At 34.9% G+C, this 19,640-nt stretch overlaps 1 protein-coding gene and 1 long non-coding RNA gene across 6 annotated transcripts in view; both read right to left on the reverse strand.

Moving 5' to 3' along the window:
• Positions 1-1,736: 1,736 nt before the first annotated feature.
• The window catches only part of LOC106153585 (uncharacterized), a 173,050-nt gene continuing 155,146 nt past the window's right edge, over positions 1,737-19,640 (reverse strand). The window contains exons 1-5 of one of the 5 annotated variants that reach the window (XR_015333832.1): positions 6,363-6,770; positions 4,169-4,220; positions 3,737-3,815; positions 2,137-2,296; positions 1,737-1,868 (exon numbers count right to left, since the gene is read on the reverse strand). This is a non-coding gene — a long non-coding RNA (uncharacterized LOC106153585). Of the gene's footprint in view, positions 1,869-2,136; positions 2,297-3,231; positions 3,816-4,168; positions 4,221-6,362; positions 6,771-19,640 lie in introns of those variants that run through there. The other 4 variants (XR_015333830.1, XR_015333828.1, XR_015333829.1 and 1 more) reach the window with 4 other exon arrangements.
• LOC106151362 (uncharacterized) lies at positions 10,019-17,746 on the reverse strand. Its single transcript, XM_087010703.1, has 3 exons — positions 15,716-17,746; positions 14,851-14,992; positions 10,019-10,588 (listed from the first exon to the last, which is right to left on the reverse strand). Exons 1-3 carry the CDS (start codon positions 17,673-17,675, stop codon positions 10,573-10,575), a joined length of 2,118 nt encoding a protein of 705 aa, XP_086866829.1. The 5' UTR covers positions 17,676-17,746; the 3' UTR covers positions 10,019-10,572.

Genomic DNA, 19,640 nt, shown 5'->3' on the forward strand with positions numbered 1-19,640 from the left:
TCGGCACCGGGTTTCCATTTTCTGTCATCTGAAAGGGGTGTATCTTCAATTAGGCCTACTTAAATAAATTACTCTACTGAGATTTTTGTTTCTAATTTTGGTTTCTCTTCCGTGATTGAAAATGTGATTTAAAGGCAGAGACAAATTGTATAACACTACCGTGTTATGCATGTTTATTTTTATCTTATTCTTGTTGGGAAAATTAAAACTGGAGGATACTGACAGTGTGTGTGTGTGTGTGGGGGGGGGGGGGGGGGGGGGCAGGGGAGGATGGTCTAAAAAAGCTAATTTGGAAGACTGGACTGTCACAAAATATCTCTGGATTCGGTCCCGACATAAAAAAAAACAACCCGACCTGTCTCTCTCCCTCTCCCTCTGTCTGTCTGTCTGTCTGTCTGTCTCTCTCTCTCTCTCTCTCACACACACACACACACACACACTAAATAGATAAACAAGTAAATGAATAAACAAACAAAAAATGTAATTCTTTTCTTTCGAATTTTTTTTGTTCAGTGTTTAGAGAAGAAACACTTAGGTTTTTTAAATTTCTGTTTAAAAGTTTGCTTTGGCTACATAAAATTAGAAATAGCACCAAAACATTTTTAGATTTATTAGATTTATTAATGCTACGAAGAGTCTGTCATTTTTTCATAATAAGACTGTCCACAGTAAATATGTTGTTCTGGCACGATCGATTTCGTTTAGCTCATCCCCTGAAATGTAGGCTACATAATCTGATTGAGTTTCATTACGTCTGTATGATAAGGGTACGAACATGGATCCCCATTCCAGGGAGGTGACCCGGGTTTACTACAATCACAATCTTTATTCCTAATGAATGCAGTATTTATTATTAGCACAAAAAGTTAAAGCATGCCGACGTTCATTACTCACGCTTTAAAAATTCTAACATTAGGGATGAGGCAATGAAAGCAGATGATATGGACTCGTAACTGATAACAACGAGAGCGCATGTAGAAAGTTCATTGAATCTGTTGTTGAGCGGTGCAAGGGTAATGATCTTATTTGGAACATAAGTAAAACCAAGGAAATGATAGTAGATTTCAGACGGTATCAAAATGTAAAAACATCCCTACATATAGAGCATACTGTAGTTACGATAGAAGAGCAGTTCAAACTCCTAGGAATTCATATGAATAGTAAACTTACTTGGAATGACAACATCGAGAGGAGCGCAAGAAACCAAGACAAAGACTGTACTTTTTAAGATCATTGGGAACTTATACAGATAATGAGACCGTTTTAATTAACTTTTATACATGTATCTTTGAGAGTATTTTGACGTTTGAAGCATCTGGTGCTTCACTTTCAGGCCTACAGTGGAGTAACGAAAAAAACACAATGTTATTAACGCCGCCAGTAAAATAATTGAGCGAAATTTCCCCCACCGAGATGGTATCATGAAAGACAGAATGGAGAAAACAACAAGACGCATTATGGGGATCCCACCCAGTCAGCAAATTCTCTTTTTTAATTCTTACCAAGCAATACCAGACTGCTGACTTTTAAGGGGAGAAAACGGTTGTAAGCAGTTTTTGTCTCTGTATTATCTAATATTAATTCCACTTTTACGCCTACTTCATAAATATTTTAATGTCCAGTTCTTTTTTCAGTTTTATCTCTCCAATGGAAACAATATCCAATATTTATATTGTAATATTTTATTGGATGAATAAATTCTTATCACACTTGTTTGAAAAAAAAAAAAAAAAAAAAAAAAAAAAAAAAAAAAAATGTGTAAGTTTATCTACTGGTCAAGATATCCATTTGATGAAGTGCACCAGATTTGTCCTTGCTGTCATGCTGATGGGAAGGTGGTCTCCTAGGCTTCTCTTCTGTTGATGAATCTGGAAAAATGTCACAATATTCCTTCAGAAGATATCCATTCCTTTAATTGATCAATATGTTGTTAAATAAAGATTTCATTACACTGTAAAAGAATACATTAAATACCCAGCTGCAGGAATCATTCATTAAGAAAACATGTCACTTTTTCATGTTGTCCAATGCAGATCTTGATATATGTCTTAAACTGTTTTGATTTTAATAAATAAATAAATAAATAAATAAATAAATAAATAAATAAATAAAGAAAACCACAGGGAGTAGTTTTACCTCAGCTGTCAGCTGTGATATCATATGGTCTGGAGTATCTCTGTTACCCTGATCTCCATGACAACAGGTCCAGATGATCAAAGATGGTGTCCAGAGTCTCAGTAACCACCCATAATTTCTGGTCCTTGGTCAGTATTTCCACAAGAAATGTGCCACAATTCTGAAGGAAAAATCAACTTGACAGCAACACTAGCAACTTTACAGACAGTAAACAGCAACAAACATTCCAATAACATTAGTAAAGGAGTTTTATAAATTCTTAAACGAATAAAGATGTTCATCATAAGCTGAAAAAAAGACGTAAATGTTTTTCACTCTTCACTAGCTCTGATGATATTCTGATCATCAGTACACACTTTCATGTCAGCAGGCTTTTAATATTTAAAGTTGTTATTAACTGGACACAACAGTTTGAACATTTAACAATGGTACCATTCCCTATGAGAAAACCATGAGCAAAATTTACTTAAGCATACATAATGGCTGATAAGGTCAGAGAAAAATGATAAAATTAATCTACCTCTACTTTCAGACTAAACAAACTGGACTAAATTTCTGATTAAAGTTAAATAAAAATAAGATTTTAAATTATCAGGTCTAGGCTGGACAACAGATGTGTTGAACAAGGATAGCATGGAAAACATAGTGATCAAAACATGCAAACACATTCAATGCCTGTAACTAATACAGACATTAAACAAATAATTTCAAGGAAACAGATGCAATGGCATCCAGACAAGAAATATCACTCAAGAGTTGTAAAATTCTTTGAAAAAAAAAGATCTGTCTATAAAAGAATGAAAATGTTTTTAATTGTTCCAAATCTTTTTCTGATCAGCCATCAATACCGTCCCTGCCCTCTTTCAATATTTTATTCTTTCAAATGAAGACAACCATTAATTAACACTAGCAGTGAACCCTATGAGTAAAGCATCAGCCAATTCACATAAAATTCAAATAGGCCATACAATATTAATTTATGTAATGAGAGAAAGAGATAACCATTAGTACCTCAACTTTTAGACGAAGCAAATTTCACGACTACATCACTAAGAAAACTAAATGACATGACATACATGTACATATCTGGGGTACCTTGAAGGTATGTTTCCATCTCTGTCTTAAAGGTGTGGAGGCTCACTGATATTACAAATAATTTGAACTCAGTGCTAAAGAGGATCACCACACAGCTTTTCTCTAAATCCACATAATGATACCTACAGATTTTATACCAATTTTTGAAATTAATCATTATTTTTATTCAAATAAGTAATGAATTGGGGAAAATTATCCATCAGTTTACTTAATATACATTTTTTCAAAATAAATCATTAATTTTATCAACTGCCACAATCAATAAATGGAATAACTTATTCACAATGTTTCTGAAAGATCTCACTTCTATACAGTGCTTTTGAAAAATATTTAGCTAACAGTGAGGAGTTACTAGTATTTGTCTTAAAGAGACGTTATGCAATTTTGTATTCGCCAATAGCTTTTATTTTTTCTGTTCTGTTATTGATCACAGCTCTCTTTCATCCTACCTCCCCTTTTTCTTGAATTTCATAGAATTTTTCAAATACAGATGGAAAGCACTTACACTCCAGAAGCCTTCTTGGCTACCACTGACCAATCACAGGGAATATCTTCTTTATCATGGACTTATGAAACAATATAACCTGAAAATACATAAATTTTCATTTAAAAAATTAAAAGAAAAAGAAATATATTTTAACTTTTTAGAATTTAAAAATATCTGTTAGAATGTTGCAATGGTGTGTGTGTGTGTGTGTGCATGTGTGGACCATGGTAGCCTTAGGGCCATGGAAACCCAAAGACTTTCAGAGAGCCAATCTTTGACATTATCCTACATAATAATGACAATTAACATGCCTAATTTTTCTTTCTCAAATATATATTTGAAGTTATAAATATTCACTTAATAAATAAAGAAGAGATCTTATCCATTAAAAAGACATTAAAGGACACATCTTTCAATACTAACTTATTACATTACATTACATTACATTACATTACATTTGTCTTCATCTGGTTGGCTATATGGTATACAACATCGTCTAGACCTAAAATATGAAGAAAGGACACAATTTAAAAAAGGAAAAATATGGTTGCATGTATATATAACTGAAAAAAGAAATGAATTACCCATCACTAACAACAGTCATATTATACTTCACTATTTCTCAGGTCTTCTGCTTTTTTTGTGAACTAGTGGTGGATTTAGGGGGGGTGTCAAGGGGGTCCTGACCCCTGCTTCCATTTCTGAAAAAAATCACACCAATGGTCCCCTCTTGAAATTAGAAATTTGACTAGCTGAATCATAGTTCTAAACAGTACACCATTTGCCCTCCAAAATACCAAATTTTTTCTGGGGCCCTTGTCCTTGACCCCAAGGCGAGAAGGGGGGGGGGGGGGGAGGGGGGAAGGTTGGCTTAGCATCCAGCAACCCCCTACATAATTAATCAATTAATTAGTCATAACCAAACAAATAACTCCATTTCTTGCCTATCAGGCAAATTTCATCAAAATCTTTATGTAACTTTTTGCAAACGTTTTGCTCTATTAATTATCTCATTAATTAAGATATTGGTCACAACCAAAATCTAGTTATTTGTTTCTTGGTGCCCTCTGTTCCTGAAATTGTCATTAAAATCTGTCCATAACCTTTTGCATGTTTTAAGGGACTCCCATTGTCTTCCATATTCTGTTGGTTGGCAGGGTAAGTTAGCACATGTTTATAGTTCTGTAGCTCTCCTCCTCTCTCTTTCTCTCTCTCTCTCTCTCACACACACACACTAAAAGTTACAGGATACAAGCACCAGGCCTACCCAACTACCAGACTCGGCACCTAAGGATCCTGAATTAACCGGTATATCGGACCACACTACCCGTTTTCAAGGTGTGTGTCAGATCGCATTTTGGAGTATCAGCCAGAACACCGACAGGATGAGCCCTGGCATGCTCGGCTGTCACCTTGATTGGATAGTAAACGGTTGTCGTAAAATCGCTATATGATTTTAAAACCGGGTGCATAAATTTGAAAGCCACCTAGATGAACCTTAGACTGCCACATTAATCTAATACAATGCAAAAAAGCCCTATCAAAAGTGGTTAAAACATTCAAACCGAATGTCGTAAAGTCCCCATATATTCCCATAGAGACAATGAAATAGAGTACTCTAAAGTAAGAGTACAGTTTAAGGTTGTTCAGCCGAGCGTGGATGAGCCCGCAGTCGTGCTACAAAATTTGTTCTGGGGTATGATACCCCGAAATGCGATCTGACACACACCTTGAAAACGGGTAGCGTGGTCCGATATACCGGTTAATTCAAGATCCTTAGGTGCTGAGTCTGGAAGTTGGGTAGGCCTGAGCACGGTCAAATCCAAGCTTGAAACCAGACCTCTCTCCTCCTAGTCTCTCTCCATCAAGATTTAAGTTTACAGATTTTAATGCTAAACTTCATCAATTAAAATGTCAATCACATAACTTATAAACTGATTAGTTACTTCAGACAAAAGTCCACCCCGTCATGGTGTGCAAAAACCAGTAATTCCATGTAATCAAAATCTAACAGATTACTTGCTTGAAACAAAGGACATTAAAATTTTAACTGTTACCGGTAGGTGTAAATTTTGAAATATTATCTAAAGCTACTTATGCATCTTAGCTTCCCATGTGTGAATTTTATCAGACCAAAAAACAAAAAATTATGAATTTATAACAGATCATGTATGAAAAGTTTTAAAAATTGGTACAATCCTTTCAATTCACACACTCTCTCTCTCTGTCTCTCCATCTCTCTCTTTCTAATGAATTTCATTAAAATCCTTATGTACATTGTGACATAATATGCTGCTTGCACTGACAAACATTTAATTATCTTATTATTAAGAAATGAATTGTAAACAAAATCTTTTTTTTATCTTGTTTCTTGGTCCCCTCAGTTTTTGAAAATGTCATCAAACTTTATCGATAATTAACTTTTTGCATTATATTTTAAAGAGGCAGATAAACAGAGCAAAAAGCACAACCAGTGATTCGTGGAGAAAATGAATTAAGCTTTTAAGTCTGTCACTGGAATAATATCATTTCTCAATCTTAATTACTAAAAATAACTGCATGTCAAATAATAGATTTGAAACATAAATCAGTATTCATATTTCACTATTAACTGTAAAATGTTTGATATCCTTGTTAATCCCACCTGGTGAATTTCTACAATTCCTCTTCCCTCCCTATATTCAAAGAGTGTCATTTGGTAAAGATCAAGTAAACTTCTTTGAGGAAAATGTCACCAAAGCTCTATTTTGTGACATTTCTATAAACAATTGCTTTACAAAATTACTTATCACATCATCTACAGAACCAGCCTGGCATGTGTGACAAATACAAACTGACTGATAAAATCACTTGTTGTCTTTTATCTGGCTAGGTGTAAATTGATGGAATACCATGTTACCTGTTAAAACTGGGATCCAATATAATTATTTGGATCTTAGCTGTTAATCAATGCTTATTGGAGTGATGACAGACAATTATATACAGTGTAGATAACATCTTTAAAACATGACATCTGAAGTATTGAAGACAAATGACTTCAACCAATCAGATATGTCCATTGTAACTGACAGTTAACACTGTCCAATAAAATGTCTGTATTCAAGATTTTATGTAGCAGTAGCCAAATACAACTATATATATTGCTTACATGTAGTATAAAAACTGGGTACATTAATTACAACAAGATCAAACAGACTCCAAGACTGGATAAACAGTAATCAGAGATTGTGCAGCTGAATTTTAGACAGGAGCTTTTTTTTACTGATTTTCCATGTGACTGGCTGCATGATGCATAGCAAGTTTACTGCACTGGCATAGCAAAGTTTATGAAACTAGCATACAGCTGAGAAATTGTCAGGAAAAAGGACAACAAACAGGAAATAATATCTGTGATAAGACTATCACAACTAAGTTCTTGTACCATTCATGCAAAAATGCAGGCTGGAGAGAAACTTCACAAGTGTAGATACTGTGAGAAAACTTTTACACACAAAGGCTATCGCACCTTTCATGAAAGAATTCACACAGGAGAGAAACCTTACAAGTGTAGATTCTGTGTTGAAGCTTTTAACTGCAAAGTTTCTTGCATCATTCATGAAAGAATTCACACAAGAGAGAGACTTTTCAAGTGCAGATTCTGTGTCAAATCTTTTAACAGCAAACTTTCTTGCATAATTCATGAGAGAATTCACACTGGAAAGAGCCAGAGTAGTTTCTTTGACCAAACTTTCACACAACAAGGGCATTGCACATATCATGAAAGGATTCACACAAGAGAGGAGCCATGTAAATGCAGATTTTGTGACAAAACCTTTAACAGCCAAGTTTCTTGCAACATACATGCTAGAATGCACGCTGAAGAGATTATAACAAAATCAGCCTCTATTACACATAAAAAAATTCACACTAGTAAAAACTCATACAAGTGCACATTTTGTGGAGTAGAATTTGTTCAAGGGCATCGCTGCAAAACACATGGAATAACCCAAACCACAGGAAATCATGGCACCAACATTATACAAGAAACTTGTGGCATTGAAAGTGGGAAAAGCAATGTTCAAGATGATGACATTTTTACCTCAGAGAATATCACCATCATTACTGACAATGATGTCTATGAAATACTTACTGGCATAAAAAGGACCATGCCAGGTGTCATCACAACAATTATGAAAAATCCTTTCTACAACTCAAAATGATATGTTCAGATGACAGATAAAGAAAACTGTCACAGAGTCATAACAGATATATTTTTGGACAATCAATTTAAGAACAATCTCATTTATAACTCATACATTTGATTTTAACATTTTAACAATTATTATTGCTTTCAAATGTACTGGTTACATTGTGGATTCAATTTTCATCAGACACATTGTCTATTATAGATCATCAATAAGAAAAGAATTGTACTTAGTCAAATACATGCCATTACACCAAAATATTCATATCTCCTCTCTTTAAGTTTGAAATTTTGCAAAGTCTACTAGATGAAAACCATTTAAAGCATTTAAAAGTTTTTTAATGTATCAAATTTATATATCCAGTGACATAAAGACAGAATAAATAGTTAAAAAAGAAACATCTTTCTGTTTATTCAGGATAATGAATGTTTGATTAAACCAGACATCAAAGACAGTTCATATACAGACATTAAAGAAACAACTAGGCAAGTCAGATGGTGAGAGAGTTTAAAATCTCCAAAAAAGAAAGGAGGAAAAAAAGAAAAGGAATTACCTACTTCATAAGATATATTACTATAAGCTTTGTCTAAAAAAGTCAATGTTTTCTCACTGATCCCTTGTTTTTTGACAAACTATCTATAAGTCACTAATGTGTCAGCACAATTTTAATATTTTAAGTTGTTATCAACTGAACACTACAGTCCACCTAACATTGGCAACATTCTATATCAGTTATACGTGTGTGATGAGTTTCATAACTGACACAGTAGTAATTTAGATATGTGTATTCTAATAAGAAACATATTAAATGTGTGTTTGTTAAAACAAAATTGAAGTTCTTCAAAATTAAATTTAGTTTAAGATTTCTTATTTTATTGATTTTAAAAAATTAAATGCATCAGACTTTCCCAAGACTGCCCTCCGTGGCCCAACTAATGTGTACGTACATGTATTAAGACAAGAAAGGGTGTCTGTTACTGGACTCCTGTCATTAGATCTCCTTTTGTGTAAGCTTACGTGTATTTCAAGTGCTTATGCAAATTAAATGACCATAATTAAAAATGTATAAAATATTTACATCCATTTCTATTCAAAGACTGACATACAGTAGCAGGTACGAATGTTAACTTGATTGCCAGAAATATTTTCATTCGGTACTTTTTATTACTATTCATTCAAACCAATGGCTATAATCATGTTTTCCGCATGAAAGGAATTAAATTCAAATACCAGATTTTGACCATCAATTCTGAACTCTCGAAATGCGGCAGAGTCTGTGTATGATTCTGAAAACAGGGTATTGTGGAGTGGGTGGGGGAGGGGCATGTCTTGGAGACGGCTTTCTCTCTGTGCTCCAGATCTCGCTTTCGTGAACTCGAATGATTCACGATTTCTTTTGTATATTATTGAGTCACTGTACATTCATCTTTGTCTTTGTTATCTTGTTATAACCAATAGGAGAATAACGATATGAAAGGCAAATAAAGACTTAAATAATATAACATCAACACAGATTATGCAAAAAATACATTTTTCACAAGAAGAAACCTTTATGCCCATTTACATTGTAATGTTAATGTAGAAATAGCGTCTCTCTCTCTTTCTCTCTACGGAGTAGTATTCTGACATCAGAAGATACAAAGAAAAATGTAAGCACGACGAACGCTTAAGTAAGTCATTTGTCTTCATCTTGATTCCAGGACCTTCATCTCCTCCGGAATCACATTAATCTGCAAAAGTTGGTTCAGTTTTGATAATTATTCGTAACCCATTTCACACTTTATTTAATTTGGGTCATTTCATTTTCTTAGTACATCTTTAGGTTTACTATTTGGAAAATGATTTCCCATCATATTTGATCTGATGTTTCTACCTGTAGTGAAACATAGAAAGCTGAGACGCAGTTTTTTGGTGCACAGAGAATTTTGAGTGTACATGTACTGTAGGTAAAAGAGACGAAATGTTAACAACTACTTAGTTTACCTTTTCAATATACTTTTAGCTTGAAAATGGCTTTTATATTGTTTTTGCTGAATTTGAGCAACTTTATACAACTCTGATGAATATGCATTATAGGGTAGTCATCATTTACTGTGATGGAATCAAATATTTCTAATTACATTTTTAACATCTTTTATTTCCAGACAACATAAAAAGGTGTATAATGTTTTACACCTCTAACAATTCAATTAGTGAGATAACAAATCTAACATCAGAACATTCAACATAATTCACCATAAACATTTCCTTTCTGCAAGCATTTGCCTCATTTTCAATTTCCATATTACTGTGATTACAGGACCAACCTGGAAGGGGGTGATTAAGACACCCCTGCACACCCCTTAAACAATCAGAGTGTGCCCCAATAGCTTTAACACAGTCTTCACACCAAATGTCAGTCACTATGTCAGTGCTCAAAGACTATATAAGAAAACAGAATTCATTATTTTTTAAAGTCACGTGTGAAGATTTTCAACCATGCATATGCACTATTATGATATGTCCTTGTTTATATTACTAGCAAGACCAAGAATAAAAAGGCCTAGTTTACAGCTAGTGAACTTGGTTTCAGATTATTGTTCAACATTCATTGGCTCCATTCTTTTTTTTAAGTCAGTGGAGAATTATCAAATCCTCTTCAATGCTGTCAGGAAGCACTCCAAAGGTCTCCTAATTATTGGGTAACCTGTAAAAAAGCAAATGAAAAACTTCAATATTTCACGATGAAACACTACAGCCATGTGGTATTCTACAGCAAAAATGCTTATCACCTTATTATAAAAATTATTTAACTCCACACAGAGCCGAAAAATGTTAATTTTGAAAATATTGTACCTAAAACCCTTTACACTGGACAGCGTCCTTTCTGCTTCCTTTGTGCACCCATGAAACTGGCATTGCTGTGGTCGTAGAAAGGAGGCACAAGTATGACTATGGTTGCAAAATGAATGCTCAATGATCGGCCAGTTGTCAGAACGTTTTTTTTTTTAAATTTCAAACGCGGCCGTACTACAGAATGCAGAAAGGACGCCACCCAATGTAAAGGGGGCTTAAGAAAAGAGACAGAAAAACTGGCAAATGTACAGGCACAAGTCTTAGTAAATATAGCCACACAGCAAATTTGAAGTAAAAACAAGGCAGAAAAGCTGTCAAGTGTACAGACAAAAAGTAGAAAATAAAGATGCTGAAAATAGGTTATTTTTGTCAATATTGATGCAATAATAAATAATGCTTATAACAGCACAGTCAATCAACACTAAAATTTAATCATGCACAACAGGTAACATGGTCCATAAGATTACAATTTCAGGATCATCAGAGTTCAAACATTTACCTTTAAACATTATACAAAATCAATTTATGCAATATCATCATTTTTCACATATTGTGAAAAATGAGAAAAAATGATAGTGCATAAAATAATTTTGTATAATGTTTAAAGGTATTAACACCAATATTATAGCTTATGTGGAAATACAGAAAATGAACAAAGCTTCGGGTGGGTCGGAGTTAAAAGTCCCATCTTGATGCCAGTGTTTGAAAAAAAAATTAAAATAAAACATAACAAAAAATATTCCAATAAAGCTGCTATTCAAACTTTTAATTTTAGTTGTATTAACATGATATGAATAACCCCGCTGAGTATGATAATAAGGCACTGTTTTTCATCTATAGCATTTATGTTTGCATTACACAAAATAAATTTTTTTTTGTAAAATTATTTGCAATATTAAGCAACATTTACCAGCATAATTATCACTGATTCCTAATTATGTGACACTGTTAATTTTAGACTTCTACAAACTATATCTGGCAGAGAGCTAAACATGTTTACAGGGAAATCTCAACATATGTGTAATATATGTTTACAAATGTAATCTCATTCAATGGCCAGAAAAATCAACCAATCAGACTTGTTTTCCAGCTGAAGCTGTATTTAAGACCTGGGCTCCGTATCTCGAAAGGTTCGCTATGTTGCGCACGCTTGTTAGTGTCTCGATTCCATAACCGATTCTATTTCGAGATACGGGGCCATGAAATCGAGACACTTGTGTACGTGCAAGTGAGTCTCGATTTCATGGCCCCGTATCTCGAAATAGAATCGGTTATGGAATCGAGACACTAACACACGTGCGCAACATAGCGAACCTTTCGAGATACGGAGCCCTGTTTCTTTCCTGTAATTTCAGTCATGCTGAAACTGTAGGTCTGATCGCTGATGACCAGCCAAAACTTGTCAAGATGGTAAAAAATTGAACTTCGGCAGTCCAAAGGACCAGCAAGATATTTTAGTGTCACCATTTTGAATTTACAGTCATCATTTGACATACTTCACTAATAAAATTATATATAACCCACAGGGTTTTTTTTTCCCCCTCCATTTACTTATCAGGCAAGATATAAAAAATGATAACATTCACAGACAAAGTAAGCTAGCCAATCATAGTATCTGTCTCAAACAAATAGAGTGATTCCCTATGGGGAAGCCCCCTGCTCCCGATATTACTTGCTCCGGCATTGTCTACTGCTCACGACACACAGACAGCTATCAAGAGAGTGGTCCATGCTGCCGAGCATATGTTAACACGGCAGGGCAAATGTTTCCTGATAAACTTTTTTTTTGAAAATAACGTTGTTAGCATAGAAATGAGGTCACCTGATTAACTCAGTAAATTTGATTTCTCAGTTATTGGTACTTCTGCAGGGGCGGATTGAGGCCGTCTTCTGGGTCTTCCGGAAGACGGTCAGTTTTTACGTTTACATTGACGGGTATACATTTTTTCTGTCGGAAGACGGTCAAAAATGGAGGATGGACTAACACAGATAATTTGGAAGACTGTCAGAAAATATCTCTGGATCCGCCCCTGTTCTGTTTATATTCAGCCTGCGGCATATCACCGTTTTACGTAAAGATGGTTTAAAAGTTTGGTCGCTTCTTCGAACGCAATTCGTGGTGAAAGAACATAAGGCCACACTTTTTTTTTTTATGGATGACATCCTCTGGGGACCCCGAAATCGGTGTGAGAGGGTGAAAAAAAAAATACTGCTTAAGTAAAGGAATGCTGTAAGTTTCTTGCTAAAAGGTAAAACAGTTTTCCACTTATCATCTTATTGGTGTTGGATACATGCTAAAAAAAAAAAAAAAAAAAGCGAAAAAAACAGCCTTACTTTTGACAAAATGGCCCAATCATGCTGATTTTTTAGCTTGACCCACGTTTTATGAATATTCATCAGTTCTGTAAGTTTCAAGCAAAAAGGTAAAATGGCTTTCCACTAATCGTGCTAACGGTGAAAGTGCATGGCGACGACGACAACAACAGACGCAGGAAACTGCTATATGTAGAGACACATCTGTGTTTGTACATAAAAGACTGCTGAGATGAGAAAAATATCAATAGAACAATTTTAAATTTCCAATTTGCACCATTTTGAGATTCTGAACATAGTGAGATTAAAACTGCACTGATGTGATTTTATTGCCATTTTTGACACTATTACACACTACAAGATAACAGATTAACTATGAGTAGTCCAAACAGACTGATTTTAAAACTTGACCTGAATATTCATCAATTCTGTAAGTTTGAAGACAAAAGGTGAAATGGTTTTCATTTTATTTGTATAACCATGGATTAAATATCCCGAAAAAAAAAAAAGCAAAAAAAACAAACAAACAAACAAAAAAAAAAACAGCATAACTTTTAAAAAAATGGTCTGAACAGGCTGATTTTCTAACTTGACTTGTATTTTATGAATATTAATCAGTTCTGACACAAGTTAAAATAGTTTTATGTATTTTATCCAATAAGGGTAGATAAAATATGCTGAAAAAAATAAATTGGAACAATGGTCTGATCAGGCTTATTTTTGCATTTCATTTGTGGTTTTATGAATATTCATCAGTTCTATGAGCTAAATGATTAAAGGTAAAGCAGTTTTCATATTAGTTTACTGAACATAATAGTGAAAGTGCACGATGATGACAATGACACCATAAGCAAAGGCTATCTGTCCAGACACATCTGTGTCTGTACACAAAAAATGGTTAGGTCATGCTGAATTTCGAATTTGATCTGTATTTTATGAATATTCATCAGTTCAAAGAGAATAGGTCAATGTGTCTGTACATAAAAACAAACACCACTTCCAGTGTTGCACTTGACAAACTCTACAAAATGCAATAAACAAGACATCTCAAGGATTTAAAGTTCCAGAATAAGAGAAACTTCAGTTTCGACACTGAACGGCTGCTTCTCCCATGAAAATTGCACTGATTGACCTCAAACTTAAGAAGTAAAAGGAGACCTTAAGAGTAACTCTTCATTATTATATGACAGCTTATCATTATTGTTATTGTGTAGTTTCTGAAAAAAGGCACAACCATTTTTTTTTTTTTTTTTTTTTTTTTTTTTTGCAGAAAATTCCCATATTTACAAAATTTTGGCTGGTTTGACATTGAAAGGATCATTTGCAACAATTGCTACTAGTAAATAAGAAATGTTTGAAAAGAAGACCAAGAATAACATACATGGACAACATAAAAGAATAAACAGGTCAAAAAAAGTATAGTTCAAGTATTTGAGAGATGTGGTGATCCATGACAGCCAACCTGCTATGAATGGATGGCACCCAGTGATGATGAAGTACACTCAATTTATAGAACAATTTTGGGTAAATAGCTTTCAGGCCCAGATCTCAAAACAAAGATGACTTTTATTGTGTTATCAATATCTGCATTCTTAGCTTAGTTATGCCAAAAAATTTTACTTTGTGCAAAACAGGCAGCAAGCACCCCCCCCCCCCCCAATAGAAATAAGATTCTATCACAAAGTGTTACGTCTACTTTAGCCTCTTTCACAATATTTTTAAAAAATTACTCTATGACCTCTTTCATAATATTTTTAAAAAATTATTCTGTTCAGAAAACTTATCGTGTTACTTCCTTACCTTATGTGAGGGATTTTTTCCAATTCCTCCTTCAAAAACTTGTACAAACTTGCAGATTTCTCTTTCACCATAAAAAAAGGCACCTCTAGAACCTCTCTGTATCCTGCTTGATATAGGAAGTGTTTCTTTGCCTTTGTTTCACCTGGTGAATAAAGAAAACCAACCAAATCAATGTTAACATAAAACATATTTCAATGTCTTACTGAGAGGAAATGTGTGCCTGAATGCACTGAAATATTAATATTTACACAAAGAAAACCTATTCATGTCAAAACTTTATCACATAGACATATCACACATTCAAATTAAGATGGCCTCTGTTTAAAGTGTGAGATAATATACTGTTACCTGGGAAATATATACCACAACATGTTGAGATTTACTGAGGCAGTGGATTATAGTACTTATTATTTGACATACGTACAGAGAGAAAGTACTCATCCCCCCCCCCCCCAATAAAAAATTACCAAAAACCAAAAAAGGTACATAGCCATAGTCAAATAACATCTTTAGGTATTACTGATAAATGCTGATTGAAATCAACAAGGCAGGTGCACAGTTTGCTACTTAAATATGTTGAATTTATATGAGAAGTGTATTATACAAGCGTCAGTTGTCAAGACATTACTCTCTATCGATACACTATTGTTGTCCTTTGTACCCTATTGTTATTCCCAGTACCCCATTGTTGTTATGGCTATCTAAGCTGGCTCTCAGTGCGTAACCAGCAAGTATATAGAAGAAATAGGCTCAGTACAGTGCACTGAAGTCAAGCTTGTGTTAGTTATAATCTAAAGCCACTCATGGCAGCAGGGTGGGCTTACTAAAGCTATCTCTACATACAACAACCACATTTTTAACTCACCAGTTAACATTGGCTTGTTGATTAAGAAATCTTCATCATGAAGAATCCACACTGCTATTCTTCTCCATCTTTCTGGCAAGGCAGACATATTTTCCATTTTGAGGAACCCATTTTCATCAAAGACTCTGGGCACCAGCTTCATGTCTACAGGCTCATTCAATTCATTCAAACAGAACTCCACAATAGGACGATATATGGGAAGTACTGGCGTGACTCTTGCCATGTGGGGACCACCAAGAATCCTCCGTACAGCTGCTGAAACAGCCTGTGTTGAGAAATGCTGACATCTATTTCTCAATTTATCTGCACAGTATTGAATACCATCTGCTTTGTAAAGACTTGGTGGAATCTTCTTAACATACTTGTCAATTTGCTCTATTTCTAACCTTCCACACAACTCCACAATATTTAAAAACCCTTTTGGCTTCATAACATTTAATGATTCCTCCTTCATCAGACCAGACTGGAAACAACTATCAAGTATTCCACTGAAGACTTCATAATAGCCATGACGGCACATCAAATCACAAGAAATGGAAAGCAATTTGAAAGGGGGGATATTTCTCCCTTGGTTTTGCACTAAATCAACCACTTTTTTTAAAAAAGCAATATTTGTATTGCAATCCATTCGTAGGTAAGCATGAACTAATCTATAACCATCCTCCCCATCGATATCTTGTGCATTAGCCACAAAGTTCTCAGCAACTTTCAACAGCATTTCATGATCAGAATAATACATTACACTAAATTGCCATGTAATACCAATTTGCTGTCTCAATGGCAACAAAGACGCATGCTTCTTAAATATCTCAGCAAGTTCTGTAACATATTGTACATCCATGAAACCTTTATTCAACTTCTGCTTTTGGGCTAAGCCCAACATCCACTTAATGCACAGAAATGCACATCTCTTGTATTCTTCAGTTCCATCACAAAGCAGAATCTCCAACCCCTTCCATAAAATGTCAGAGGGCACCAAATATTCAACACTTTTACAGAGGCTGACATACCTGTACACTTCTTTCGGCTCAGAGAATTCACTGTCGAATTTCAGCTCCTGTAAAAAATGTCTTACATCATTTGCATCCACCCATTTTCCACCCAGTTCACAAGAATAGTATATTGCAGATTGTAGAACACTAACAAGCCAGTGAACTTCTTTGCCTCCAAGTTCTTTCCTCTCTAGCTCTGCCTCATTCATCAACTGCTTCAAGAAAATCCTTATCTGCTCTTCAAAGTACTTCTGCTTGTGTAGTAAAGACAGATGTAACCATCCGTGACAGGCCTCTTTCCTAGACTTAACATGCCATTCGGACCATACCTGTGACATGTGTCTCTCCAGTTCCTTATAAAACTGAAGGATTTCTGGAGATGGCTGAATTAAAACCCCAACTAACAACAATCTGTTTAACTGACGTGGAACACTTCCCTCCATCAAACCTTTGTTCATGATGGTTAGCAGGGCTGATGATAACCTGTCATCTTGTAAAAGATGAGTGTTTTGATATCTTGGCGAATCCCTCAAACATTTAAGACTAACAGCATATATATACGGAAGCACTCCGTCAAGGTCCTTTTCAGCTTCCCGAGCTCCGTTCTCGTAATCACTAATAATCTCTCCTTCGCTCCTTCCATCTTGAATGAGGTACCACTTCGCGATTTTTTCAAAACGTATTTTTGTGTCTCTGATGATGGCGTTACATTCATCTTTCATCTTGATGCCCTCATATTCATTGATTGTTTTTGTAGTAGAGTATGACAGCTCAGTCCCAGTGGTAACTCTCCCTAACGACCAACCCCATATCTTGTGAGGGCTTCGCCTTCGTAGTTGAGAGACGGCACATGTAAATCGCAGCGATTGATGGCATTGTGAGGGTTGCGCCAAACACTGAGCTATTCTACCAACAAAACTGTGTCGACTACAACTTCGGTAGACATATCTCAGTGCCGAATAAAACATGATTACATGATTAAAATGTTCCCAGTACTGAACACGTCTCCACCACGACCACGAGGCGGTTGAGGCAAGCTCGCATTTGTAGAAACGGCAGGTCAGGTCACAAAATGGCGGAAAACGGCATTTCAGGCTACAAGAAAAAATGACATAAAAAGCGGAACCTTATACTAGGGAATAAACACCCCTTTCAACGCAATTTGACGTGAACAGCCAAGACCCGTATCTTTTATATCATGTTACCTTTTCTTGAGCATCTTCCCTGCCTATAAGGACACGAGTTCTTGTAAAAACTTAAAGGGATAAGAACTGTTCATTTTGGCCAAAAAATGAATTTTGCTGGGGTAAACAACAATTTTCCCAGTCTTACTAATGGTAAATGAATACATTCCGACATTCAAAGTTAGTCCGTGTTTTTTCCTTAAAAGTTTAGTTTTTTTTAATATTCTCTTAAGCATAAGAGATTATTACAGAGTTTAGCCTTCTATGGAGGTCACTTGGTGTGATGGCAAGCACAAATCCCAGAATAATTGCGTTAACTGCCGTTTTTTTGTGGTAAAAAAGAATTTATTACATTTCTATGAGTTGTTTACAATGTATTTATTATGAAATATAGATATCATGCGAACAGTTGTTATCCCTTTAAAGTAGGTCCTACATGCTGACGCCACAAGATAATAATGAATATGACTCTTGTTAATTACATGTATGTGGACTTTTCTTTTAACAGCAACAATTTCTACATAGAATTGACGTCATCTCTCAGCTGGCCTATGGTAGAAATTAAAAATAAATATATATATATAGAATTGACGTAGAAATTAAATATATATATATATATATATATATATATATATATATATATATATATATATAGAGAGAGAGAGAGAGAGAGAGAGAGAGAGAGAGAGAGAGAGAGAGAGAATTGACGTCATCACTCAGCTGGCTCTGGTACAAAGTAATGTTGTAAAGGCACTATCAATTGACGAAAAATGTCTCTTTTAGTTGGAAAGGCATCCTTTAAAAAAGAATTTGTCAGTGGAGATTTTGGGGGGTAGTGAAGAAACAATTAAAACTGACAGCTCATCAAAGGGATTCCTCGATAAATGAGATTATCTGTTATCAATATCTCTACCTGGTGAACATTTTGATCTAAGGCAGGCATTTATAATTTTTCTTAGTGTCACACTGTTTATTCTTAGTATTATATTCATTACAGGGGGAATTGTCCGGGTGTCGGTTGTCCAGGGGGTAATACCCAGAGGTGGAGGATTGTCCCGGGGGGGGGGGGGGGGGGGTCCCTGATACCTGCGACCACGACGGAGGGTGTCTTGGGGAATGCGAATATTCTATAACTTTTGGTATAATAAATGATTTGGTTTATGATCTTCCATACATGCTCTTCCATACACATACATACATACACACATGAATATTTAACTACTTAAATCATTGCTCTGTTTTGCACAGGAATGGAATTTGTCTCTTTAGGGCCGGGGTTAACTGGGTGTTTGGATACAGTATCTTAAATACGTAGTGATACATATAGGTAGGACACAAAAAGTTCTAGTAGAAAACAAAATAATTCTCATTTATTGCAATTAATATAACAAAAAATCCACATTTGTATGTTTATGTCAGACGAAATGTCACAGTTACAATCTACACGTGTTTGCAAGGACACTCTTGTTTTTAGTCAATTCCTTTTCCATTAAAAGGAAGTTTTTTTACCCACTAATCTCCAAGACTCCGAAGTTAAACATTGTATTCGGCTGACATAAATTGAAATACAGAGTGTCCCAGTATAAACGTAACCCAAAAATGTGAACGCCGTTTATTTTCTGTTTACAAATTATATACAATTCATATATATTTGAAAACTGCAGAAGTTAGCAAATCTACTGCTACAAACAACATGTCACGTGCTCTACTGGCAAAGATTTTGTCGTCATTTATAGAAAATACTCCAAA

Source organism: Lingula anatina, chromosome 4, assembly GCF_051362555.1.
Source record: "Lingula anatina isolate TDL-2025a chromosome 4, LinAna3.0, whole genome shotgun sequence".
NCBI lineage: Eukaryota > Metazoa > Brachiopoda > Lingulata > Lingulida > Lingulidae > Lingula > Lingula anatina.

Coding starts and splice junctions, on each gene's coding strand:
- LOC106151362 (XM_087010703.1), bottom strand. CDS start 17,675: ATGTTTTATTCGGCACTGAGATATGTCTACCGAAGTTGTAGTCGACAC. Junction 14,993..15,715: donor CAACAAGCCAATGTTAACTG/GTGAGTTAAAAA, acceptor TTTATTCACCAG/GTGAAACAAAGGCAAAGAAA.